The sequence below is a fragment of the Sorex fumeus genome, unplaced genomic scaffold, assembly GCF_029834395.1.
Source record: "Sorex fumeus unplaced genomic scaffold, SorFum_2.1 ptg000098l, whole genome shotgun sequence".
NCBI lineage: Eukaryota > Metazoa > Chordata > Mammalia > Eulipotyphla > Soricidae > Sorex > Sorex fumeus.
Genome location: NW_026606155.1, coordinates 74323819 through 74351330, shown reverse-complemented (window position 1 = coordinate 74351330; position 27512 = coordinate 74323819). Strand labels below are relative to the sequence as shown.

The 27512-nt window shown below is 42.7% G+C and overlaps 1 protein-coding gene across 1 annotated transcript in view; it reads left to right on the top strand.

Annotated features, from left to right (window-relative positions):
* RPGRIP1 (RPGR interacting protein 1) overlaps positions 1-27512 on the top strand; it is a 62937-nt gene that overhangs the window by 10250 nt on the left and 25175 nt on the right. Inside the window, exons 5-13 of the mRNA XM_056133927.1 lie at positions 627-806; positions 5582-5687; positions 8402-8425; positions 11611-11757; positions 13023-13096; positions 18391-18533; positions 19838-20041; positions 21124-21266; positions 22928-23078. Of these exons, the coding sequence (XP_055989902.1) occupies positions 627-806; positions 5582-5687; positions 8402-8425; positions 11611-11757; positions 13023-13096; positions 18391-18533; positions 19838-20041; positions 21124-21266; positions 22928-23078 (1172 nt within the window). The remainder of the gene's footprint in view (positions 1-626; positions 807-5581; positions 5688-8401; positions 8426-11610; positions 11758-13022; positions 13097-18390; positions 18534-19837; positions 20042-21123; positions 21267-22927; positions 23079-27512) is intronic.

Here is a 27512-nt window from a genome sequence, read left to right as displayed (position 1 = left end):
TTTCTTAAAAGTGGAAAATATGTATCTATCTGTCTTCTAAGGAAAAGAAAAGGGACCCTTTTCTTAATTGAAGTTATCTCTTCTCTTTTTCTTTGTACTTCTTTCTTTTAGTCATAATGCATTTGCGTTTGTTTGATAGTTGAAAGTTGTATTTTGTAAGATTAGACCAGGTCCAGAGAGAGTACAAAGGTGTAGGGCCTTGCATCCAGCCAATCTGGGTTCAACCCCCGGCACCATATATGGTTCCCTGGGCACTGCCTGCAGTGAACCCAGAGCACAACTAGTTGTGACAAAAATAAAAAGGCTTCAGAGATAGTACTGTGAGTAGGGAGCTTGTCTCAGCCATGGCTGACCCACATTTAATCTCTGGCATCTCAGATGGTCTCCTGAGCCCTCCAGGAATAATCCCTGTGTGAAGAATCAGGAGTCAGTCCTGAGAATATTGGCTGTGGCCACAAAACAAAAAAATCCCCCCAAACAAAAAAAAATTACCTTCCATTCACACAACACACATTGATTCCTCTAACTTCTTTTTATATATGTGAGATCCCATTTCTAAACCTATAGCAGCAGTTTCTATTTCTTTTTGAGGTTTGATATTCCTAATTCTAATTTTAAAATTTTAGCAAAATCAAAATTATGACTAAACTCATTGTTCCATTCATGCCTAACAGTGCCCCTATTATGTCCAGTGACATTATGCAAGTGGAAGAACCAGCTAAATCTTCAGAGAAAATGTGGCCCAAAGATGAAGATTTTGAACAAAGAAGTTCATTAGAGTGTGTTCAGAAAGCCACAGAGCTTCGGTAAGAGTGTAGCATTCTGGGGTTCAGCCATAATAGACTAAAAATGTAAGAGATCTCACTTGTACCTTTCCTTCCTCTCAGAGGAAAAAGAGAATGTTTGGGGTTAAACTCAGCCTGAGTGGGCCCAGAGAATGACAGCACAGCAGGTGAGGCACTTGCCTTACATGTGGCTTACCCGGATTTGATCCCTGATATCCCGATATGGTCCTCAAGCACCACTAGGAGTGATTCCTGAGTGCAGCGCCAGGAGTAACCCCTGACTCTGCACTCAGGAATCAAGTGTGGCCCAAAAACCAAAACCAAAACCAAAAAACCCTTAGCCTGAGAGGCAGATCTAGAGCCCCAAGTAAATCAAGAGATGGATTAATCTACAGAAGATGTTTATGATTAATAGATTTATTGTTTCACTTAATAAAAGGGAATTGGGAGGGGAGAGATAGTAGAAAGTTTAAGGCACTTGACTTGCATGTGGCCAACTCTTTGGTTCGATCCCTGGCACTACAGATGCTTCCCCTAGCACAGCCAAAAGTGATTCCTGAACACAGAACCAGTAATAAGTCCTGAGCATCATTAGTCGTGACCAAAGAAAATAGAAAGAAAAAAAAAACAGTTTATTTTATCCTCCTCCAGTTGGGGTTCTCAGCCTGGACTAAGGCTGAAACTATTTTTTAATTGACGCCATTTTTATATTTATTTATTTATTTCTGATTTTGGGCGGGTCATACTTGGGTTACTCCTGTCTCTGCACTCAGGAATTATTCCTGGTGGTGCTTGGGGGACCATATGGGATGCCAGGGATCTAACCCAAGTTAGCCACATGCAAGGCAAACACTCTACTCACTTTTTGCTACTCTACTCACTTATTGCTCTAGCCCCAAATTGACTTAATTTTTAAAGAGCAATAAATTTGCATATGTGTATATCTATGATATATACACATATGATATATATATATATATATATTATTCCAAGCAGTCCTGATGTGGTTGTCTCCAGGGCCAGTCCTGTGGTGATAAGAGGTGGATAGCATGTGATACCAAACAGAGGAACTCATGCATGTTAGGCATGAGTTCTACTGCTTGAGCTATTTTTTCCACCCTGCTTTACTTTTTTGTTTTTGGTTCATACCCAGGTCAGGGGCTACTTCCAGTTGTGTATACTGGAATTGGTCCCAGTGATGCTTGGGGGAGTATGCGGTGCTGGGAAATGAACAGTGACTTCCCACACTCACAGTCCTCACTCACCCACAGCCTTTCCCACTTTGGTCTCACATCAGAGTGTACATTTGTTATAGTAGATGCAACTGCATCATAAATCATTCTCATCCAAAATCTTAAAAAAAAAAAAAGAAACCTCTTTTTATAGGCTAAAGCATTAGTACAGTGGATAAGGCATTTGACTTGCACACAGCTGACCTGGGTTCAATCCTTGTCATTCCATTATGGTCCCCCAAGCAATGCCAGAGGTAATTCCTGAGTGCAAAGCCGGGGGTAACTCCTGAGCATTGCCAGGTGGACCCAAAAAGCAGAACATAATACAAAACAAAACAAAAACTCCTGTTAAAAAGTTCACCTTGGGGCCGGAGTGATAGCACAGTGGGTAGTGTGTTTGCCTTGCACGCGGCCAACCCGGGTTTGATCCCTGGCATCCCATATCATCCTCTGAGCACTACCAGGAGTAATTCCTGAGTGCAAAGCCAGGAGTAACCCCTGAGCATTGCTGGGTGTGACCCAAAAAGGAAAAAAAAAGTTCACCTTAAAAAAAAAAAAAGCGGGTAGGGCATTTGCCTTGCACGCGGCCAACCCGGGTTGGATTCCCAGCATCCCATATAGTCCCCTGAGCACCGCCAGGAGTAATTCCTGAGTGCAGAGCCAGGAATAACCCCTGTGCATTGCCGGGTGTGACCCAAAAAGAAAGAAAGAAAAAAAAAACCCTGTAAGAGCTGGAGCAATAGCACAGCAGGTTGAGCGTTTGCCTTGTAGGAGACCAACCTGGGTTTGATTCCCAGCATCTCATATGGTCCCCCGAGCAACACCAGGAGTAATTCCTGAGTGTATGAGCCAGAAGTAATCCCTGAGCATAACCCGGTGTGACCCCAAAAAGCAAAAAAAAAAATCATTAAAACAAAAAACAAACAAGCAAAAACTCCTGTAAAAAAGTTTTGTAGGGCTTTTGGGATATACCTGGCCGTACTCGTGGACTAAGTACTCATGCCTTGCAGTGCCCCCTTCCTTTTTTCCCCCCCCACACCTGGCAACACTCAGGACTTACTCCTGGCTCTGCACTCAGGAATTACTCCTGCTCAGGGGACCATATGGGATGTCAGGGATTGAATCTGGGTTGGCTGCCTACAAGGCAAGTGCCTTACCCTGTACTATCTCTCCAGGCTCTCCTCCCTTTTAAAAGTGTGTGTATGTGTGTGTGTGTGTGTGTTTTGCTGTAGCAGTGCTGGGAATTACATCCTGAATCTTCTATAGGTAAGGACAAGTCATATTTCCCAGTCTTTTCTCTTAAAAAATAAAATTTTAAAAAATTCTATTTATTTTTAGAATTTTATTTATTTGTTTCAGATTATACCCAGTGGTGTTCAAGGCTTACTACTGGCTCTGCACTCAGAAATTACTCCTGTTGGGCTCAGGGGACCACATGGGATGCTGGGGATTAAACCCGGTCTACCATATGCAAGGCAAATGTCTACCCACTATTCATCAGTATACAAAGCAAATACCTACCCACAATTAATTCAGCTTTCTTTTGGGGAGGGTTTTGGGAATATTTGACCCACTGCTCAGGTCCCATTTTTTAAACTCAAATTTATACTTTTATTTTCACTATTTTTTAAGTGTCTTATTTATTTTTGTTTGTATTGGGGGGGGGAGGTGGGTCACACTGATCAGTTCTCAGGGCTTACCACTGGTTTTGTGCTCAGAGATCATTCCTTGTGGTACTAGGGGAGCCTGAGATTGAATCTGGTTCAACCATGTGCAAAGGAATCCCCTTCACTGCTACCCTGTTCTCCTGACTTATTGATCAGTGTGTCAGTGTTCAACTTTTTTTGAGGGACCGTCTGGGTACACCTGACACTCTACCTAGAGACTTTTTAAACCACATATGTAAATAAATAACTGCAAGGACAAATCCCTGGGCCCCCCTCCAGAGATTCCTTCTCAGTTATTACAGATTAGAGTCCAGGCAGTATTATTTTATTTTACCTATTTATTTATTTATTTTTGAAGTAAACAGATTTTATTTGGAGGGTTTCTGGAGGGAAAGAGGAAGGGATAAGCGGGAGAGTGGAGAGTAAGAGAGACAGAGTAACGTGCTCAAGAGAACGCGGGCTTCTCCAAGGATGGAGAGTATGCAGTATTATTTTAAATGTCTTATCAGATGAGTCTAATAAATAGGACTAAATTACTGAAAGAAGTCTAATGAACTAAAATCTTTTCCTTAAAGAAAAAAAACCTAAAAAATAGAAAAAACTCCTCTCTTGATGCATTTAAATGATTTTAAAAAAGAGATCTCCTCAGTTGGTAAACAGTAATTATTTTGTTTGTTTTTTGGGCCACATCAGGGGATACTCCTTACTCTACACCCAGGAATCACTCCTGGCAATATTCAGGGGACCGGGGCTAGAGTGATAATACAATGGTTAGGGTGTTTGTCCTGCACGCAGTTGACCTGGGTTCAATTCCCAGCATCCCATATGGTCCCCCAAGCACCACCAGGAGTAATTCCTGAGTACAGTGACAGGAGTAACCCCTGATTTCTGGGTGTGACCCAAAAAAGGAAAAAAATGTTCAGGGGACTGTATGGGATGCCAGGGATTGAATGCAGGTCAGCCACATGCAAGGCAAGTGCCTTACCCACTGTACTATCTCTCCAATCACAATAAGCTGTAATATTTCTTTGAATTTCCATCATACCCCCTTGGTTTCATAAGAAAATGGAACTCAGCCCTAGTAGGATATGGTTTGGATTTTGGGGGGTTGGGGGGATTGGCGCCTACCCAGCAGTTGATCAAGAGCTACTTCTGGTACAGTGTTCAGAGGTTGTTTCCGGAAGTTCTAGAGAATCATGTGGGAGGGATCAAACCCCTACCTCCCACATTCTAACCATGAGCATCAGCCCTTTGAACACCGAGCAAGATCTGAAACTAAGCATCATTTTTTTTTTAGTTTTTGGGCCACACTTGGTGGTGCTCAGGGCTTCAGCCTTCCTTACACAAACTCAGAAACCTCTTCTGGTGGGACTTGAGGGACCAGTGATTGAACCTGGGTTGACTGCGTAGAAGGCAAGCAAGATTGTACCTGCTGTATAATCTCTCAGGCCTAAACCATCATTTAGAAAATAGCTATTATGTTTTCTCAAAATACAAACTTGAGGGGTGCTGGAATTTTTGTCAAATCTCAGCTCCTAAGAGGGGAACTGGGAGAAAGGTGGTTATTTACTTACACCTCCTACTTCTGGTGTCTGTGGGGAATCTAGAAAGGCAGGAGGTAAGAGGAATATGATCTGGGATTTTTTTGGGGGGGTTGGCGAGGCCCACACTCAGTGTTGCTCAGGGTTTACTATGGGCTCTGTGCTCAGGGATAAATCCTTGCAGAACTGAAGTACTACATGTGATGGTGGGGGTCAAATCTAGGTCAGCTCTGTGGAAAGCCTATCCACTGTACTATCTCTCTGGCCTGCAGGAAAATGTTCTCGTTGTGTAGCGTCAGCAGGGTAAAAGTTCTTAACTCTCATTCTCTTGGTTTAGTACTTCTTTCTTTCCCCAGAACTTCTATTAGGGAGAACATAGAGCTGATTCAACTTAAGAAGCTTTTACATGAAAGAAACACCTCATTGGTAGTGATAAAAGCACAATTAACAGAAGTTCAAGAGGTGAGTTCCATCATCAAATCTCAGTAGAATTTAATTTTCTTCTTCTTCTTCTTTTGCCAAATCCAGTAGTGCTTAGGGCGCTTATGCCTGACTCTGCATTCAAGAATCACTCCTGGGAGGGATCTGGGTGCCTGACCCACTATACTATCTCTGTAGCACAGCACCTACCCCACACCATCCTACAGAAACCATGTTTTTTTGAGAAATGTGTGTTTACTTGGTTTTTTGTTTGTTTGTTTTTTGCTTTTTGGGTCACACCCAGAGATGCTCAGAGCGTCCTCCTGGCTCTGCACTCAGGAATTAAGCCTGGCGGTGCTCGGGGACCATAAAGGATGCTGGGAATTGAACCCGGGTTGGTCACATGCAAGGCAAACACCTTACCCACTGTGCTATCGCTCTAGCCCCACTTATGTTTTTATAATTTGGTGACCTTAACATTAAAGAGTGTGAGAAGGAAGATATTTTCAAATTATATAACTTTATTATGGGATTAGATTTTTTTAATTTTTAATTCTTTTAATTGAATCACTTAGACCCTTACAAAGCTGTTTATTGATTAGGCTTCAGTTCCAACACACATTCTCCACCAGTACACATTTCCTAGCACCAGTGTCCCCAGTTTCCCTCCCATCACGCCCTACCCTCCTTCAGCTAGATTTTTATATGACCACTTTGCCTTCCCTTGAATTAAGGGGAAAAAAGGAAAATTATTCTCAATTCTATGTCCTCTCCCATATAAATGGTGAGGTAGAGTTTACCTAAAATTGTGACTTATCACCTACACTTTGTTTTTTGTTTTTGTTTTGGTGCCACACCTAGCTGTGCTAGAGGCTACTTCCATCTCTGTACTCAGGGATCACAGCCCTGCTCAACCATATGCAATGCATGGATCCATGCAGATAGTATAGTTTGCATACATGACAAATAACTTAAACCCTGTGCTATCTCCCTGGCCCTCACCCATGTTAAAAAATATGTCTTATAATTTTTAATTTCTTTTGTGGGAACACTGCCAACATGATGCTAGGGCTGTGTAGTACCAGGCACTGAACCTAGGACTCCCACATGCATATTCTCCAACACCTTTAGATATCTTCTCAGCTCAGAGTTTGCTTTCCTTTTTGTTTGTTTGTTTGTTTTTGGTTTTTGGGTCACACCCAGTGATTCTCAGGGGTTACTCCTGGCTCTGTACTCAGGAATTAACTACTGGCTGTTGCTTGAGGGACCGTATGGGATGCCAGGAATCAAACCCAGGTCAGCCATGCGCAAGGCAAATGCCCTACTAGCTGGACTATCAGTTCGCCCCTTAGTTTTTTTTTTCTTTAGCAATTTATCTTTACGGTTATGCTTTTTTCCCCTTCTTTTGGGGTTGGGGGTAGGGTGACATCTGGTAGTGCTCAGGCGGCTATTCCAAGTGCACTGCTCAGAGGACCATGTGATTTTTTTTTCTTTTTGGGTCACACCCAGCAATGCACAGGGGTTACTCCTGGCTCATGCACTCAGGAATTACTCCTGAAAGTGTTTGGGGGACCACATGGGATGCTGGAAATCGAATCTGTGTTGGCCGTGAGCAAGGCAAACGCCCTACCTGCTGTGCTATTCCTCCAGAACCCCAGACCATGTGATTTTTGAGTCTTGCCCATTGCCCTCTCTCTCCAGCCTTGTGTCTTCCCTCCCTCCCTCCCTCCCTCCCTCCCTCCCTCCCTCCCTCCCTCCCTCCCTCCCAGGACTCATGCATGCAGGGGATACATTTTACAACCAAGCCACACTACTGACCCTGGTTTTCTCTTTTGGAAGGAGGAGGGGGTCATAGAATGCACACCTAATAGTGCTTAGGGCTACCCCCATCTCCTTATTGGGCATTACTCCTAGGGAAGTGTAGGAGACCATGTGATGCTGGGGATTAAATCTGGGCCTTCTTCATTTCTTGGAAGGAAATAGTGTGATCTATTACATTCAGAGGCCAAGTTTACTAGTCGCTGGTAAACTTGGGTAGGGGAAAAGCAACCATTAAACATTTATAGTACTGTTAAACCAGGTCAAGATCTCCCCAGAGGAATCACACAAAGACAAGTTGTGATGCAATAAGCAAAGGGTCTTTATTGGCTAGCTCGACTAGCTCTGAGTTGGGGCCCTCATCCAGCTTACCAACACAGTGGCCGCCTTCTTGGAATGAGTAGCTCTGAGCTTCAAAAGTGAGAAGCTTTGATACTATAGCATTACATAACAGGGACTTTCCACAGACCACCCTTTTGGCTGCAGACTGAGGGACTTCCCGCTACTTGTACTTAGCTGATTGATTATACGTTGGAATTACATAAGAGTTACATAAGGGTTATATGAGGGGGCTTCCCTACCTGAATCTAATCGGTAACCCTTAGTTAATCTAACCCTGGCTATCTCACTTCGGAGAAATCATGACTCAATTACAGGTATCTGCACTCAATTCCAGGAATTCTGGTACCAAAACCTAGGCCTACCTTCTTCTGGCTTCTTTATGAGCGTGTCATGGCTCTGCCTTTGCTTCTCTATCTCTCAGTACCTATTTTGCATATATTGCATATATATATGTACAAAAAGTTACATATGTTGACTAAATTTTTGTTTTTAAATGTATGTATTTTAACATAACAAAACATTTGTATCATAAAAACAAGGTCAATATAAATATTGAGTTTATATAATAATGGAATAATACTATTTATTTCTTTCAGGCATATGAAACTCTGCTCCAGAAGGTAATCAATATTTTTTATTGTTCATTAATATATTAGTAGAATATTATTGTTTTACACTTGCCATACTGTTACCCCAGGCCTATCACCAGAGTGCCAGGATCCCAAGGATACTACCATTATCCTAAGGTCCCTGCACCCTCAAATCACAGTTATATTTATCATGCTTCAGCACTGGTTCCATTGGGGACTATCTAATCCTTTGCTTTGTTCATTTATACTCCACAAATGAGTGAGATAATTTAGTGTTTGTAACTCCAGAAGGTGCTAAAAAAACACTCCTTTATCTTTGTTTCTTTATAATTGGAGTAAGGAAATAGAAAGAAATCCATATTTATCTTCACAGAACACAGAACTTAATCAAGTCAAAAATATATAGAGAGAAGAGCTGGAGTGATAGCACAGCGAGTAGGGGGGTTGCCTCGCAGAAGGCCGACTCGGGTTCGATTCCCAGCATCCCATATGGTCCCCTGAGCACCGCCAGGAATTATTCCTGAGTGCAGAGTCAGGAGTAACCCCTGTGCGTTGCTGGGTATGACCCAAAAAGAATATCTATAGAATATAGAATATCTATATATAGATATAGATATGGATACAGATATGGATACAGATATAGATATAGATATAGATATAGAGAGAGTGTGTTTCTATTAAGAGTTAAGATGTATTAAGATATTGGTATTTTCAGGAAAAACTATCGCAGTGGTGCTCAGGGCCCTAAACTCAGGTATCCTTCCTGACAGGGCTTGGGACACCATATGGATACTGGGGATCAAAACCAGACTGACAGTGTGGCTCAGCAGTGTGTGAGGCAAACGCCTTACCTACTGTACTATCACTCCACTCCCAGAAACAATTGCAGTTTTCATAAAAGTTGAAATATAGAAATCTGAATTGAGAAATATTTAGATACTCTTTTCAAGCTGTGCTTAGTTATTGTAACAGCACTGACAACAAAAAGGGGAAGGAAAGAGGGGGGAGAGGAAAGTATTCCTTTAGCATGACTGAGTTGTTGAGATACAAGAAAACTGTGCCAGATCTTGTTTGGTGTGATTAAATACTTGGCCTTATTTATCTGCCTCAGTGGGGTTCCAAGTGAAAATAAGTGACACTCATGATTAATAATTACAATAAAGGAGCCAGAGAGATAGTACAGTGGCTAAGGTGATTGCCTCACACGCAGTCAACTCAAGTTTGATCTCTCCACCCCATGTGATCCCTCAAGCACTGCCAGGAGTGATCTTTGAGCACAGAACCAGGAGTAAGTCCTAAGCACAGTTGGCCAACAGACATGTCCAATCCCCTGCACCTCCTGTCCCAGTGAACTTTTCTAGAGTTAACATTTTTGTTTGGTTTTGGACAACACCTAGAAGGACTCAGGACTAACCTTGCGCTTTGCTCTGGAATCACTCCGGGTGGGCATGCAGGTGGGGTGGGGTGGGGTGGGGGATCACATGCAGTGCCAGGGATTAAACCAGGTGAACCAAGTGTAAGACAAACACCTTAATCCTTGTATATTTCTCCAGTCCTAGAGTTAACATTTCACTTTGCTGAGTGCAACAAAAAGAACATATGGCCCTGAAAACATTCAAATTGCTTGGAAAGCAAAGGCAGCTTCAAACAATGGCACTTTAGGACTTAATAGAGCCAAGGTTTCATCTGAACCTTTGGAAAATAGATTCTAATCACAAATTGTAGTTTTTTTGGAGTGAAAATTCTCATTATTAGGGAAATAATACCTCCTGGAATATGTTAAATAAAAAACAAAATCAACTTGGGACCAGAGAGATAGAACAGCAGGTAGGATTTTTGCTTTGCATGTGACCAAACTGGGTTCTATCCCTGGCTCTCCATTTGGTCCCTCAAATATCACTAGGTGGGGCTGGAGCAATAGCACAGCAGGTAGGGCGTTGCCTTGCATGCAGCCGACCTAGGTTCAATTCCCAGCATCCTATGTGGTCCCCCAAGCACCACCAGGAGTAATTCCTGAGTACATGAACCAGGAGTAACTCCTGTGCATTGCTGGGTGTGACCCAAAAAGAAAAAAAAAATACCACTAGGTACCATCCCTGAGTGCAGAGCCAGGACTAAGTCCTGAGCACTTGCCAGGTATGCCCTAAAATCCAAACAAAACAAAACAACAAAATAAAAATAAAAACAAAGAAAATACCAGAAGAAAAAAAAACTGATCAATGGAAGCTCAATAGTACAGCTGGTAAGTCACTTGCTTTGCAAGTGGCTGACCCAGGTTCAACCCTCCCCCAGCAACCAATAATGATCCCCTGAACCCCGGCAGTAGTAACCCCTGAGCACAGAACCAGGAGCAATTCCTAAGCACAACTGGGTGTGACCCAAAAAACAAAACATCCCCCCAAATAAAAATAAGTTCAATACCAATCTCGGAACCCAGGGGCTTTTGGCAGTAATCCCTCTAGGTTTATTACTAAAATGTCAGAAATCCAAATTTGCGTGGCCGTGGTTGTGGCCACATGACATCATATGCTCTTCATAATTAGCAATAGAAAACAAATTTTCTAATTACGTCTTTGTGGCAGGACTGAATGTTGGGGAAAAATCCAAATAACAATGTTGGGTCTTTTGTTGTAATATTGAATGTGATCAACGTAGAGAGAGAGAGAGAGTAAAGTGAAAATCTGCCTCACAGGAAGGGGTTGGGTGGGAGGGAGGGTATACTGGTATTCTTGGTGGTGGAAAATGTGCACTGGTGAAGGGACGGGTGTTTGATTATTGTATGACCGACCGAGACTTGAGCTGAAAGGCTTTGTGACTGTTCTCACGGTGATTCAATAAAAAAAAAAAAAAATTCAACTGAAAATGGGCTGGAGCGATAGCACAGCGGGTAGGGCATTCGCCTTACAAGCGGCCAACATGGCCGACCCGAGTTCGATTCCTCCGCCCCTCTCGGAGAGCCCGGCAAGCTACCGAGAGTATTCGATATGCCAGACACAGTAACAACAAAGTCTCCAATGGAGACATTACTGGGCCCGCTCGAGCAAATCGACGATCAACGGGAGGGCCTTTACCTTACCTTTACCTTACTGAAAATGTAAAGAAAACATACCATCTTTATAAGCACCTACTAGGGAATGCTATGGATTGCTGTTAATTTGAAATTACTCTTGTTGAGCTATATGTTCATTGTCAGACCAACTTTCCTTTCTCTTCAGAATCAGGGAATCCTGAATACAGCCCATGATGCCATCTACAACCAAGTAAACGAGCTTAGGGCAGAACTGAGGGAGGAGAGCAAGAAGGCCGTGAGCTTGAAGAGCCAACTAGAAGATGTGTCCATCTTGCAGATTACACTGAAGGATGCAAGTAGTAATAACTGAAAAAGTCATCAACTTAAGTTATTGTTATTTACTAGCTTCAGAAGTGTTAATACGGTCCTCTTACCCCTATTAAGGAGTGTTTCCTAAGCACAGAGCCAGGATAAACCCTGAGCACTGCTGGATGTGGTCCCAATACAACAAAGTCTTACAATGTGTGTTTTAGCAAGAATATGACTATTTCCTATTTTCTTTTTTTTTTCTTCTATTTTTGGGCCACACCTGGTGATACTCCTGGCTAAACTATTGCTCCTGCCCCAAGAAGTCTTAACATTTCTTTCTTTTCTTTTCTTTTCTTTTCTTTTTTTTGCTTTTTGGGTCACACCTGGCGGTGCACAGGGGTTACTCCTGGCTCTGCACTCAGGAATTACTCCTGGCGTTGCTCAGGGGACCATATGGGATGCTGGGAATTGAACCCGGGTTGGCCGCGTGCAAGGCAAATGCCCTACCCGCTGTGCTATCTCTCCAGCCCAGAAGTCTTAACATTTCTAATAAAAGTTTCTAAATAAAAATCACAGGGCTGGGGTTGGAGAGATGGTATAGAAGGTAAAGCATTTGCTTTGCATATGGCTGACCCGAGTTTGATTCTCACCATACCATATGGTCCCCTGACACCGCCTGAGTAATTCCTGAGTGCAGAGCCAGAAGTAATCCCTGATCATTGCTGGGTGTGACCCAGAGACTAAATAAATAAATAAATAAATAATCATGAGACTGGAGCAATAGTACAGCAATGGCACTTGCCTTGCACATGGTCGACCCAAGTTGATTCTTGATTCTATATGGCACCCCAAACACCACCAGGAGTAATCCCTGAGTGAAGAACCAGAAGTAACCCCTGAACATTGCTGGGTGTCCCCAAAACTTGAAATAAATAAATAAATAAATGCCTTCAGACCTTTCTAGTTGAATGGGTCCTCATAGATATGGGAAATAAGCATAGAAATCTTTTCAACCAGAGGCTAGAGAAATAGTACAGAGTGTAGAACGCAGGCTTTGCACATGGTTGGCCTGGGTTTGATCCTCATCACCGCGTATGGGACTCTGAGCAACGCCAGGAGTAATTCCTGAGTGTAGGCCAAGGAATTACCCCTGAGCATCTCCAGGTGTTGCCCCAACATGGCCCAAAGTGCCCTACCCCACCAAAGTATCCTTTCAACCAAATCCTGACCTTGCATGAAGAAAGGGAAGACCTTTATAAAACAGTCTATTTAAAAAAATTGTTTCAGGTATTCTACTACTATTTTTAGTTTCAGGAGAGAGTTGAAGATTTGGAAAAAGAACGACAATTGCTGAGTGACAATTATGACAAACTTCTAGAAAGGTGAGTACCAAGTTGGAGTCTAGAGCACTGTTTGCTGTAAAAGACAATTGTAGAAATTTTTTTTTCTTTTTGGGTCACACCTGGCATTGCACAGGGCTCATGCACTCAGGAATTACTCCTGGTGGTGCTCGGGAGACCATATGGGAAGCTAAGAATCAAAACTGGGTCAGCCCGAGTGCAAGGCAAGCACCCTACCCACTGTGCTATCTCTCCAGCCCTAACAATTGTTGAAATTTTCAAAATATTACCTAGCATTTATAAAATTATGGGGAAGCTAGCACTCAGTTCTTTTATTATAAGAGTATAAATTGGCAGCTTGGAGAGATTGTACGTAGCTTAAGCATGTATCTTGCATCCTCCTGACCACAGTTCCTATCCCCGCTGCCAGCACTGCCAGGGGACACTCCTGAGCACAGAGCCAGAAATAGCCCATGAGCATCGCCAGTGTGGCCCACCCCCCCAAAAAAAGAATGTAAATTGGCACAGTCATTTGAAAGAAAATTTGACACTATCCAAATATATTTAACATTTAATGCCTGTATTTTGTTCCAGTAATTTCGTTTTTGAATCTAAAGAAATTTCTCAGGGTCAGAGTGATGGTACAGGAGGTAGGGCACTTGCTTTGCATGAGGCCAATCTGGATTTGGTCCCTGGCATCGTATATGGTTCCCTTTGCACTGGCCAGGAATGATCCCTGAGTGCAGAGCCAGGAGTGAACCCTGAGCCCTGCTAGGTTTGACCCCAAAACTAATTTTTTTTAATTTGGGGAGGAGGCAGATAAATAGTACAGAGATTAGGGCATTTGTCTTGTACATGAAAATACCTTCATGCACACTCCCATACTTTCAACTCATTTGGGACCAGAGTGATATTATGACAGGTGACTCTCCTTTTTCATTTTTAAATTTTATAAAGTAGTTCACAATATTTGATTACATTTAATATTCAAACACCAATCCCACCACCATTACACCTTCCCACCACCGTATTTTGGATGTTTCCATCCCGAACCCCAATCCCTGTCCCAAAGCAGAACCAAAATAATATATTATTTCCCTCTAAGGTTGGTTGCCTCCTACTTTGAATCCCATTAAATGTGTTGTGGTACTCTTGGAGTATGGGTAGGGTGTGTCCTATGAAGTGTCTCTTGGCCATGCAGTCCAGAAAAGATTCACTCGTGGGTGAGGTTCGACCTGAGTGTGTGAAGAGCAATTGTGATCATGGTGGCGGCTGAGTTCTAGAGGCTTTTGGCTGTTGGGTCTGGGTCCCTTGCGGGGGGGGAGAAGGGGTCTCACCTGCCCCCCAGGTGACTCACCTTGTATGGGGCCAACCTGGATTCAGTCCCTGGCACACATAAGGTCCCCTGAGCTTTGCCAAGAGTGATCCTTGAGCACAGAGCTCAGAGTAAGTGCTGAGCATTGCCAGGTGTACTCTCTCTGGAAAAAAAAAAAAAAGAAAAGCAATATCTTAAGTATATGCAAAGATCAGGTTAATACGAATGTCAATTAATGCAGTCAGTCATATTAAAAAATAGAAATGATGCAAATTTCCTTTGATAGAAGATTGAGTAATTTCTTGTATCACTGGCTGCTAGAGAAATGGTACAGCAGGTAAGGTGCTTGCCTTGCATTTGGCTGACCTGAGTGAGTTTGATACCTGTACCCCACATGGTCCCCCAAGCCCCACCAGGTGTGAATCTTGAGAACAGAGCCAGGAGTGAACCCTAAACTCCACCAGGTGTTACCCAAAACAAAACAATGAAATGCCTGTATCCCCACAATGACATACTATGAACCTGTTAAAAATTAAGTCGACTTATATGCCTAAAATAGTGCTTTAAAAATATCAGGTTGCAAAAGAATGTTAAGTTGACCTAATTTGGATTTTTTGCTGGTTTCTGTTTTGTCTGTTTATTTGTTTTGGGGCTGCACCCAGCGCTGCTCAGGGCTAACTTCTGTCAGCTCAGGGATCACTCCTCAAGGGTCTCGGAATCATATGGGATGCCGGGGATCAACCCAGATCAACTGAATGCAAGGCAACCTTCTTACCCACTGTTCTATCTCTCCAGCTCCCTAATTTAAATTTTTTTATGTGTGTATGAATCTAAAAACTTCAATGAGATTATTATTATTATTATTGTTTAGGTTTTGGCCACAACCAACTATGCTCAGGAGTGATTTAATAGTGTCAAATTCCCCTTCAAAAGGACTGTGCCAATTTACAGCTGTGGCTATGAGTTCAGAGATCGCTCCTGGCAGGGCTGGGGATCTAACCCAGGTGGTCCACATCAAGGAAAGCCACCCTACTTGCTGTACGATCACTCTGGTCCCAAATGAGATGAAAGATTGAGAGAAGGCATAAATACATCTTCACTTTTCTTCTCTATACATCTGTATCATTAAAAAAATTCACAATAGCGAAATGATGGCAAAAAATTCACATATTAACAAGAAGTTTATATTCACATATTGATCACTTGATCACTTGACTTCCCGTTAATCGTCGATTTGCTTGAGCGGGCACTAGTAACGTCTCCATTTGTCACATATTAATACTGAAATTTATAAAATACTTGAAAGGTCTTTTTTAATACCTGAAGATTTTAAAAAATTAAATATGCCTTCTTGACTAACTCAGCCAAGTCAAGGGGGGAGATTGTGGAGATTGTATGAGCATCCTGGGAAGAATATACAGTATGAAGTATGGTATAGTCTCCATACTATAATCTCTGTAGTATGGAGATTATACACTTATAAGATGATCTGTAACAAACATTACCATTTCCTCCCTCACTTAAAACATCATCAATTTCCACAATGAAGTACAGTGAGGTGAAAAGAAAAGATGAAATCGTGCAGTTCACTGCATTGTGGATTGAGTTTAGAGGGCATGCTAGGTGAGATAAATCAGAGGGAGGAAAAATACTGAATGCTCATGCTCCTCTGTGGTATGTAAAGAGACAAAAAAGGGAAAGAGCCAGTTATCAGATAACAACAAATCCCTGACCTGGGATTACAAAACTAAGATTACCAAACAGTGATGGGAAAGGTGACTGTGACAGAAGGAGGTGGAGTAGACACTACCTAAGGAGAGTCAGAGGGTCTTGGACACTGGGTGGTTTTAATTTAATTTAAATTAATTGTAAAAAAAAATTAACAGAATTTTTAAAAATATTGTAAAGACCAGAAAGGTAGTACAGGGGTTAAGGTGCTTGCCTTGTATGCCTCTGACCCCAATTTGATCCCTAATGCCAGTATACTGAGGACCCTGAGTACCACCTAGGAGACTTAAACCCTGAGCATAGAGCCAGAAGTAACTGCAGAGCACTGCTGGATGTGATAAGCAAAACAAAAGAACATTATCAGCATAGATCTTCTTGTATGTACTAAGAAAGTGCCAAGAGGGACCTGGAGATAGCTCAAAGGGCTGGGGTACATTTTTTGTGTGCAGGAACCTCAGGTTTGATCCCTAAGCACCACAGGAAATGACCCCCTCCAGGCAAGTCTGGAATAGTCCTCTGAGCACCACTGACCCAAAGACAAAAACAAAAAGAAGTATCAAGAACTTTTATTTAGGAACCAGAAGATACTACAGTGGGTAGGGCTCTTGCCTTGCACGGGACCCCTGCCAGGAGTAATTCCTAAGTGTGAGACAGGAGAAACCCCTGAACCTCATTGAGTGTGGCCCCCAAACAAAACAAAAACTTTTAATGCCAACCTAAGTATGTTTTTAGGTTAATTTGTTTGTTTGGATGCTACTCCTGATTCATTGCTTTCGGATCCTCCCAGCAGTGCTCAAGAGACCATATAGTGCTGGGGATCTAGCCCAGGTCTCAAGGCTGCAGTGAAGATAATACACGGGGTATCATATTGTTTTCCTTGCATGTGGCTGACCCAGATTCAATCTGAAATATGCCATAGGGTACACCTGAGCATCTTCAGGAATGATCCCTGAGTTCAGAGGAAGGAGTAAGCCCTGAACACTGCTGGGATATGACCCAAACTACGTTCCCCACCCCAACCCCCGAAGTCTCCAGCATACAAAGCATGCTCTCCCGCCCATTGGGCTGGTGCCTGAATAATTAAGCAAGTGATTTATTTATGTAGGTTTTAACTTGGCTCTGCTCAGGGCTACTCCTGGCTCTGCATTCTGGGCAGGTTCTGCAGACCATATGTTGTGCCAGGGATGGAAACTAGGTCAGCTACATGTAAGGCAAGTGCCCTATCCATTGTTCTATCTCTCTGCCCAATCCCATAAGCAAGTGTTTAGATCGCATTTATAGAGTGATAAAAGTGGGGTCAGAGAAATAGTACAGGAGATAAGACATTTGCCTCACACAAGGCTGACCCTGGTTCAAATCTCAGAACCATACATATATGATCCCCTGAGCACCACTGGGGGTCACTTCTGACCACAGAACTGGAAATGGCTCCTGAGCACTGCTGGGTGTGGCCCAACAATCCTCCCCAATAAATTAATGAAAAAGATCAAATGGTAAATATAAAAAGACACAAGCAGAAATAATTATCAATGTCTTCACCTGTATAAAGAACAGGTCATGTTTGCTTTACACACAGAATGGGTTTACTCTTCCAGCTAGCTAGAGTGGTATGGAAGATAAAACTACTGAATAATTTAACTACTGCTCTTCAGTATAGTCATTTATTTATATTCACTTAGGTAGTTTTAGGACTACACTCGGCAGTGTTCAGGAGTTATTATTGGATCTATGTTCAGGGATCACTCCTGGTGGTTGTCAGCATGGTCACTGGGATCGAACTTGGGTCTCCTGCATGCAAAGCATTGCTTAGTCTGCTGAGTTCTCTCTCTGGCTCCAAGTATAGTAATTTATAGCCTGGATCAAAGACAAGTATTCTCTAAAGTAGCCATGGGAGAAGGTAAATAGAAGAATGGAACAAGGAAAAAATGAATACTGTGTTTGTCATTTCTAATCCAGAAGAATGTCTTGGTACATAGTTCCCTACTTAAAGAAAGCCATTGCTGGTGGAGAAGTTCTTTAGGAAACAGATAAAACTTGGTTGTTTACTCAATGGAATAGTTGATACTTAAAAGTGATACTAAGTAATTTCTCAATAGACTCCAAAAGTTCCAAGGCAGTTGATAAATGACAGTTGCAGATAAAGCAGAGGCAGAAAAAAAAAAAAACATGCAGGGAAATGAATGATGAACTGGGCCCAGGAGATACTGAAACTGTGTGATAAACAAATTATAGCATTCACCTTTGACTATCCATTGTACATTCTAACCCCCTTATTACTGCTTCCCATTTTCAGCATGCTGGAGAGCAGTAATCAACCTCACTGGAGCAATGAGCTTGTAGAAGAACAACTACAGAATGTCTCTAAGTTGCAGGATCAGCTGAATGATGAGCTAGAGGAGAAGAGAAAAGTATTACTTCAGCTTTCCAGAGAGAAAGGTAGGTTGGACCTTAAAGAGGTTTGTGAGGTGGGAATTTGGGCCAGAGTTTTGCAATTTTGTGTCACGGATAACAAGAATAAGAATAATGACAACTGAATCTGACTTATCATCTATAAAAGAAATGGAGAGGGGCTGGAGCAATAGTACAGTGGGTAGGCCATTTGCCTTGCATGTGGCTGACCCGGGTTTGATTCCCGGCAGTCCATATAGTCCCCTGAGCACTGTCAGGAGTAATTCCTGAGTGCAGAACCAGAAATAAACCCTGAGCAATGCTGGGTGTGACACAAAAAGTCAAAAGATCCAAACAAACAAATAAAAAGAAATGGAGAAAGAAGGAAAGAAAGCGGAAGAAAGGAAGGTAGGGAGGGAGGGAGGGAGGGAAGAAAGGAGAAAAGTAGGAAGAAAACTGAAGAAAAGAGAAAGAAAGAAAAGTAAAAGGAAGGAAGGAAGAAAAGAGGAAGGAAGGGAGTCAAATTGGGCACCGCGGAGAAACGAGTAATAGCTTAGTATAATGGAGTGAACACTTGGAAAGATGTTGAATTGGATAGTGCATTCAAAGAGCTTGGACCTGGGCCGAAGCAGGTTGAGTGCTTGCCTTGTGACTGTTGACCTGGGTTCAATCCCTAGCAGGGACAGCGTCATCCACGGAACCCCCCAGGAGTGTTTCCTGAATGCAGAGCCAGGAGTAAGCCCTGAATACTTCTGGGTGTAGCTCCAAAACAAACAAAAGCTTGGACTGTTCTATTTAATCCAGTGACTTTTTTGTTTCTATCTTTGCTTTTATTCTTTTCACTGGACCCTTCGGCTGGTATTTTTGTTATATTTTTGTAGCTTACCTGTCAACTCAGTTTATAGAGGATATATAGGGGATCAATTAGCTAGAACTAGTTTTAAAAGAAAAGAGAATTGTGGCTCATTTGCTGCCGGAGCCTATGTGTTGCTTGTGCCCAGGTGGCTGAGCACATGTGTTGTTTGAGGACATGTGTTGCTCCCATCTCTCCTCTTGAGATGGTACTTTCATGCTTCCATATCTAATGCTGGGGCGTGAGTAGGGGCTCTCTCCACCTTTGGAGAAATTCGTGTGCTCTCTTGAATGTGTTACACTCTTGCTTTCTCTCCCTCCTTCTCCTTCCTAAAAAATCTCCAAATAAAATCTGCTTTACTTTAAAAAAGAAAAAGAGAGAGAATTGCTTCTTTAAGGAAAAATTGATAAAATAAGCTTTAGTGGGAAAATTTAATTCATGCTTGGCCATGGTTTCTGACAACTACTGAGTTTATCTTTCTGTATTACTATTTCCTCAGCTCAAAACGTGGACTTGGAGCTTGAAGTTGCCACTCTGCTTGAGATTAATACACAGGAAGTCCAGATTCTGCACAATAAAGATATCATTTCCCAATCTCTTGGCGGACAATCTCTTGAACAGTCTCCTGATAAGCCATCTCTTGACGAGCAATCTGAACCAGATACTCACCCAGCTCTATTTCAAGAGACTGATCAAATAGAGCAAATAGAAGTAAGAGGCTTTTGTTTTGTTTTGTTTTGAAGACAATGCTAGAGATTGAACCCAGGTCCCAAATTTACAAGACCTGTGCTTTGTTGCTACTCAAGCCCTAAGGCAAGAGATCTTTAAGCAAGACCCTTGTACAGAGTACATGAAGGGAAGGCAGAGCATAGGACTGCGGGTAGGGCATTTGCCTTGCATGTAACCAACCAGGGTTCATATCCCCGGCATCTTATGTGGTCCCCTGAGCTTGCCAGGATTAATTCCTGAGTGCAGACAAGAGCAACATCTGAGCACCGCCGGTGTCCCCCCACCCTGCCAAAATAAAAAAATGAATGGATTAGAGAACTATCAGAATGTTGTCTATATCTAGAATATGGAAAAAGGCTTAGAGATTACTTCAATGAGTGAAACACATTTATTCCACTATTTGCAGCTTATATAAGCTCCTTTTTAAGATCAGTTCATTAGAGGCAAATAACTTCCTCACTGCTATTACCAAACATGAAGCACTAGGAAGTAACAAGTTCTTTTTTACACTTTGGAATAAATTCTGCTGAACTCTCCCTCCCTCCCACCCATTCCTCCTTCCCTCTCCTTCCCTCCCTCCCTCCCCCCTCCTTTCTTCCCTCCCTCCCTCCCTCCCTCCCTCCTTCCTCCCTCCATCCCTCTCTCTCTCTTATTTTTGGTTTCTGGTGGTGCTTGAGTGAATCTGGGTGTTCCTCCTGGGACCATGTACTTGGGATTGAACCAGCCCTTCCACATTTAAAGCATGCAGGCAGTCCATTGAGTTGTGTCTTTTGTCATGATTCTGTTTATTTGGGGGGGAGGTGGAATTGGGCAACACCCAGTGTTGCTCAGGGGCTTATTCTTGACTCTGTACTCAGGAATCACCCTTTGCAGTGCTCAGGGGATCATGTGTAGTGCTGGGGATGGAATTGGCAAATGCCTTACCTCCTGTACTAGCTCTCTTGCCCCTGCTGCTGGTATTTTACTATGAAACAGCAACTGTATTATGAAGAATAGATGTGACTACACTTATCATATTTATACTCCCTTTCATTCATGATTTTTTCCCTCTATAGTCCTGTGAAACAAAAAAACAACAAGAAGAAAATTTGTCCCAGATGTTAAGTGAGTTGCAAATATCACATGCAGAGACCACGCTGGAACTAGAAAAAACCAAAGATATGCTTATTCTGCAGCGCAAAATCAATGTTTGTTATCAGGTGCATGAAAAGGGGGTGTGTCAAAGGGGGGTAGGTCAATAGATACACAGGAGGGGCCGGGCATGTATCTAAGCAGTAGAACACTTCGCTTGCATCATGTGTAAGGCTCTGGGTTCGATCCCCAGAACAACAATACACACACACATAAACACACACACACACACACAGACACACACACACACACACAGAACCAATTCAAATGTTGGAATGAAGGAATAAAGACCCAAGTTTCTGGGACTGATAAGGGACACACTGTCCTGTGATGTCCCGAGGTCAGGCTGTGGTACTCATACGTTCATCCCGAGGCCTCTCCAAGGCCTGCACTCCTTTCTTGTACACCTACTTGCCAGGGTTCACACTCATTTATTATGGTGTTCACACACTTCCTGATTGTAGTGCTTTCCAGGAACTGTCTCAGTAATTCCTGCCCTCAGGAATTACTCCTGGTGGTGCTTGGGGGACCATATGTGATGTCAGGGATTGAACCCAGGTCTGTTGTGTGCAAGCAAACACCCAACTGCTATACTAGTGCTCCAACCTCAGGTCTCACTTTTTGACTGTGGTGCATGGACATCTTCCAGTTGTGATATTTGCTGGGGGAATCTACACACTTGGCTGCTTTGTGGCAGGAAATCACTTAGAGCTGCAGGGGTCAGACAGCAGAGCTGCCAGGATTGCAGTCAGCACCAGGGACTGAACACTCGACCTTACACTTCCAAGGCAGATGCTCTAAGGCACAAAGCTAGACCCTACCCTCTCGAGTTTTTTGGGGGAAGGGGTATGGGGAAGGGTCCGTACCTCTCAGTGCCCATGTGCTACTCCAGGCTCAGTGCTCAGAGGTCACTCTTCATACAGCTTGAGACACCATGTAATGCTGGGGATCAAACCTGGGTTTCTTACATGCAAAGCATGAGCACCAGCCTGTTGAGCAATCATCTCTCCACTTTCCCCTGATTTTGTGTCTGTGTACTCTGGAATTGAATTTACTGTTTGACACATGTGAGGCATGTGATCAACCATGGAGCTACGTCCCTGGGATAAAAATGCCACATTTTAATTGGTATTTTTTAAAATTTATTTTTATTTTTATAAAGTAGTTCACTATAGTTGATTACATTTAATATTCAAACACCAATCCCACCACCATTATGCCTTCCCACCACCATATTTAGGATGAATTCTGAACCCCAATCCCTGTCCTAAAGCAGAACTGAAATAATTCATTTTGTATTGTTATGAATAAACTGCTGGAAATATTCCAAAAAAGTTTTTTTTAGACGAAAGTGTGTTAATATTGTATTTCACCCAGGGGCTATTAAACCCTTCTGTAAGAGAGATCACTAACATGTTGTTAAAGATTGAGCCTTGAGGGGCTGGAGCAATAGCAGAGCGGGTAGGGCATTTAACTTGCACGAGGCTGACCCAGGTTTGGTTCCCAGCATCCCATACGGTCCCCCGAGCACCGCCAGGAGTAATTCCTGAGTGCATGAGCCAGAAGTGACCCCTGAGCATCGCCAAATGTGACCCAAAAAAGCAAAAAAAAAAAAAGTTGAGCCTTGATATAAATGTATGTATATATATATATCCCTCTGAGATTAGTTGCCTTCTACTTTATCTCTGAACTATTGAAATAGAAAATTTCAGATATGATTTTGTTTCAGGAGGAACTGGAGTCAATGATGACCAGAGCCGAAAATGAAAATGAAGAGCATAAAGAAAAACTGAAGAGGCTGAATCAACTTCTAGAGCTCAAGAACAATCGTATCAATCAGCTGGAAGGTTTTTTACGAAGTCATGGCCTTCCAATATCTGGCAAGTCTTGATACTTTGTTCTCCTGATCTTGGGATCCATCACATAGCTAATACCTATGTCCAATATATGCTGATACAGAGGTTCTGCCTCTACAACTTCGGCATTGACAATCCCTCCTGTTTCTCCTATCATCCTTGCTGATAGAATAATCATTGCAAGCTCCTTGTCTTCTATTATATTAGAATCTTTTTCTGATTTCTCAGAGGTTTAACAGGGCTCAGATATACAAAAATTTATTTTGAGAGGCGGCTGGAGCAATAGTACAGTGGATAGGGCATTTACCTTGCATGCAGCTAACCTGGGTTAGATCCTCGATATCCCATCTAGTCTCCTGAGTACCACCAGGAGTGATTCCTGAGTACAGAGCCAGGAGTAACCCCTGAGCATTACCGGGTGTGCCTCCAACCTCCCACAAAAAAAAAATCTATTTTGAGAATGACAAAGTTTACTTTGCTGTCAGGGTTGTATAAAACTATTCCTCTGTCAAAGTTGTTTTCTTTTTTCTTTTTTTTTGCTTTTTGGATCACACCCACCGATGGTCAGGGATTACTCCTGGCTCTGCACTCAGGAATTACTCAGGTGGTGCTTAGAGGATCATATGGGATGCTGGGGATTGAATTCAGGTTGGTCTCGTGCAAGGCAAACGTCCTACCCGCTGTACTATCACTCCAGCCCCCAAAGTTATTTTCTTGACCCAGGTCTAAATAACAATGTGTGTGTGTGTGTGTGTGTGTGTGTGTGTGTGTGTGTGTGTGTGTGAGAGAGAGAGAGAGAGAGAGTGGAACATTTTCAGTCATCCCTCATCATTCTTTTCAGTTATTTCTCTCTAAAACACTATCACTGTCACTGTCCTCCCGTTGTTCATCGATTTGCTTGAGTGGGCCCAGTAACATTGTGAGACTTGTTGTTACTGTGTTTGGCATATCGAATACGTCACGGGTAGCTTGCCAGGCTTTGCCGTGCAGGCGAGATATTCTCGGTAGCTTGTTGGGCTCTCCGAGAGGGACGGAGGAATCGAAGGTGGAGGAATCAAACTCGGTTCGGCCCAGTCGGCCGTGTGCAAGGCAAATGCCCTACCAGCTGTGCTATCGCTCCAGCTCTAAAACACTATTAAAATAAATTAAAATAAAAGTTTAAAAATCCTCTATTGCCATTTGAAAAAGACATCAACAGTGACAAGCAGTTGTCTAGACAGCTGTATAAATTTCATACTGTGGTACTCCTATCCTTAGCATAGGCACTGCCAGGCAGAGTCATTACACACAGTCGTGAGATTTGTTAGCATGGGTCAGCTTATATTAGCAAAACTCACCCTGGACTGATATTTAAACAAGAATATTTATTTGTTATTTTATAATGGGTGTTCCATTTCTGTCACCAGAATGTGTGGTACCTAACCGTCTCTCTGGAAAGTTGAATCTGTAAACAGGTTTCCTAACATAGAACTAGGATAAAAGGAGTAAGACGTTCTTAGTCCTGATTGGGTTCATGTCACGGTGAGTCTCTGAGGTCATCGTCAGACCAGCGAGATAGCTCAAAAGACTGAGCTACTGCTTTGCATGTAAGAGACCCAGGTTTGATCCCTGGCACCACACAGTTTCCCAAGGCTCTGCTAGCAGCGATCCCTGAACACCACATCAGGAGTAGGTGCTGAGCATTGCTGGGCTGGGAGTGGGGACAGCCCTTTTATTTAAAAAAAAAAAAAAGGCAACCAACAACAACAAAAAAAAAACCCAAAAAAAAACGGGGGGGGGGGGGGCAGAGTGAGCACAGTAGGGAGGGCATTTGCCTTGTACTCAGCTTATCTGGGTTCAATCCCCAGCATCCCATATGGTCCCCCGAGTACCACCAGGAGTGGTTCCTGAGCACAGAGCTAGAAATGACTCCTGGGCATTGCTGGGTGTGGCCCCAAAACTAAAATAAAAATAAAAATAAGTCATTGCCATATAAGTAAATCCTGCCCACCCCACTTTTGGATTAATTGAAATTATACTGTCATTCAGATAGGGTTATTCTTTGTTAGAATACTGGCTAAATATTCTTACTCCTAAACATTAATTTGCTTTCACTTACATCTCTTTCTTTGAGTGGGAACCTACACCCAGGGAGGCTTCGGGCCTATTCCTGGTTCTGCTCAGGAGTGTCCCCTGGTGGTGCTGGGGGGATCTATCCATAATGCCCTTGATTTGCACTGAGGTTGGCCATGTATAAATATAAAGCAAGCACCTTGCCTCTGGTATGGTCTCTCTAGCCCTTATATTTCCTTTATTATGAAAAGGTTAGACTTTTTAAATGTTTGCCAGTTCTTTTATCCTTTTGCTTTTTGTTCAGGGACTCTGAGGTGCTCAGGGGCTACATCTCACTACATCCTCAGGGGACCTATGCGGTATCACGGTTCCTGCAAACAAAATTTGAGCTTCTCAGTCCTTTGAGCTACCTCTCTTATGTCATTATTTCTTCTGAAAGTTGCCTTATTTTGTCCTTTTTGACATAGTTCTTTTGTGTGATGCTGGAAGTTGAACTCAGCCTCACATATACCTTTACCTCTGAGCTATATCCTTAGCCCTCCTCTACCCATTTCTTTTTTTAATTTAATTTTATAGTTATCCACAATAACTTATTACATTCATCACACCAACCCCACCACCATTACCTCTTCTCACTACCATTATTTCAAATATTTCCACCACCCCGAAAGCCTACCCCAAAAGCAGTACCTACATAATTTATTTCGTATTGCTTATTATGAATAATTCACTAAAAATGATTCAAAAAAGTTTCCTTAGAGGAAAGTGTTGTTACAGGTTGAGTCTGTGTGCAAATATAGACATATCTTGGTCATGATTCGTTGCCTTCTACTTTACACGCCATTAAATGTGGTGTGCTACTCTTGGTATATCAGTGGCGTAGAGTATCGTTGGCCATATGCTCCAGGAATTCAAAAATTTTATTTATTTATTTATTTATTTTGCTTTTTTGGGTCACACCCGGCGATGCACAGGGGTTACTCCTGGCTCTGCACTCAGGAGTTACTCCTGGCGGTGCTCAGGGGACCATATGGGATGCTGGGAATCAAACCCAGGTCGGCTGTGTGCAAGGCAAATGCCCTACCCGCTGTGCTATCTCTCCAGCCCCAGGAATTCAAAAATTTTAAATAGACCTCTAACGATTTCTTTTTTGGGGGGGGGGGGGTTACACTTGGTGATACTCAGGGGTTACTCTTGGTTCTGCACTCAGAAATCACTCCTGGCAGTGCTCGAGAGACCATATAGGATGCTGGCTCGACCAAGTGCAAGGCAAATGTCCTTCCCTGTATTATCACTCTGGCCCTCTACTCATTTCTTAACAGTATTTTATTAATCTGTAAAAGTTCTTTATATTCTATTTCTTTTTGTTTATTTGAAGGCCACACCTGGCAATGTTCAGGGGTTACTCCTGGCTCTGCACTCAGGAATTACTCCTGGTGGTGCTCAGGGAACCATATGGGATGCTGGGGATTGAACCTGGGTAAGCCACTTGCAAGGCAAATGACCTACCTGCTGTACTATAGCTCCAGCTATATATCAAATTATTAACTCTATGTCATGTAATGCATATTATTTGGGGTGGGGGGAAAGGAGCACACCCAGCAGTTTTCAGGGGTGCTTGGTAAATGTAAACAGTGTCAGGGTTTGAACTGGGGATAGGTGTGTGCAAAGCAAACACCTTAAACCCCTGTACTATCTCTCTGGCCACAAAGCAATATAGTTAATTTATTTTATTCAATAGTACATTCTTGGGCTGGAGCGATAGCACAACGGGTAGGGCGTTTGCCTTGCATGCAGCCAACATGGCGTACCCGAGTTCGATTCCTCCGCCCCTCTTGGGGAGCCTGGAAAGCTACCCAGAGTATCTCGCCTGCATGGCAAAGCCTGGCAAGCTCCCCGTGGCGTATTCGATATGCCAAACATAGTAACAACAAAGTCTCACAATGGAGACGTTACTGGGCTTGAGAAAATCGATGAACAACGGGAGGACAGTGACAGTGACAGTATATTCTTGTTCATTAATAAACCATTAATCAGGGGCCAGAGAGATAGTACAGTGGGTAGGACACTGGCCTTGCATGAAGCCAACCTGGGTTTGATCCCTGGCACTTCATATGGGCCCTTGAGCACTATCAGATGTGATCCCTGAGAGCAGAGCCAGAAGTAAGCCTTGAACACCCCTGACTTCAAGGGGTTTCTGTTTTGAAACAGAAAAAAAAGAAAAAAATAACAGAAAAAAAAGAAAATCATTAGTCATTCTGTGTATTCCATTTATTTTGGACAGGAAGACATTCTGATGTATCCAAAATATTTTTGTTTTATTATTTTAACTTTTAAACTAGGACCATCACCTTAATACACACTTGATGACTCAAATATTTTTCAATTCGAAGTGGATTGTAGATC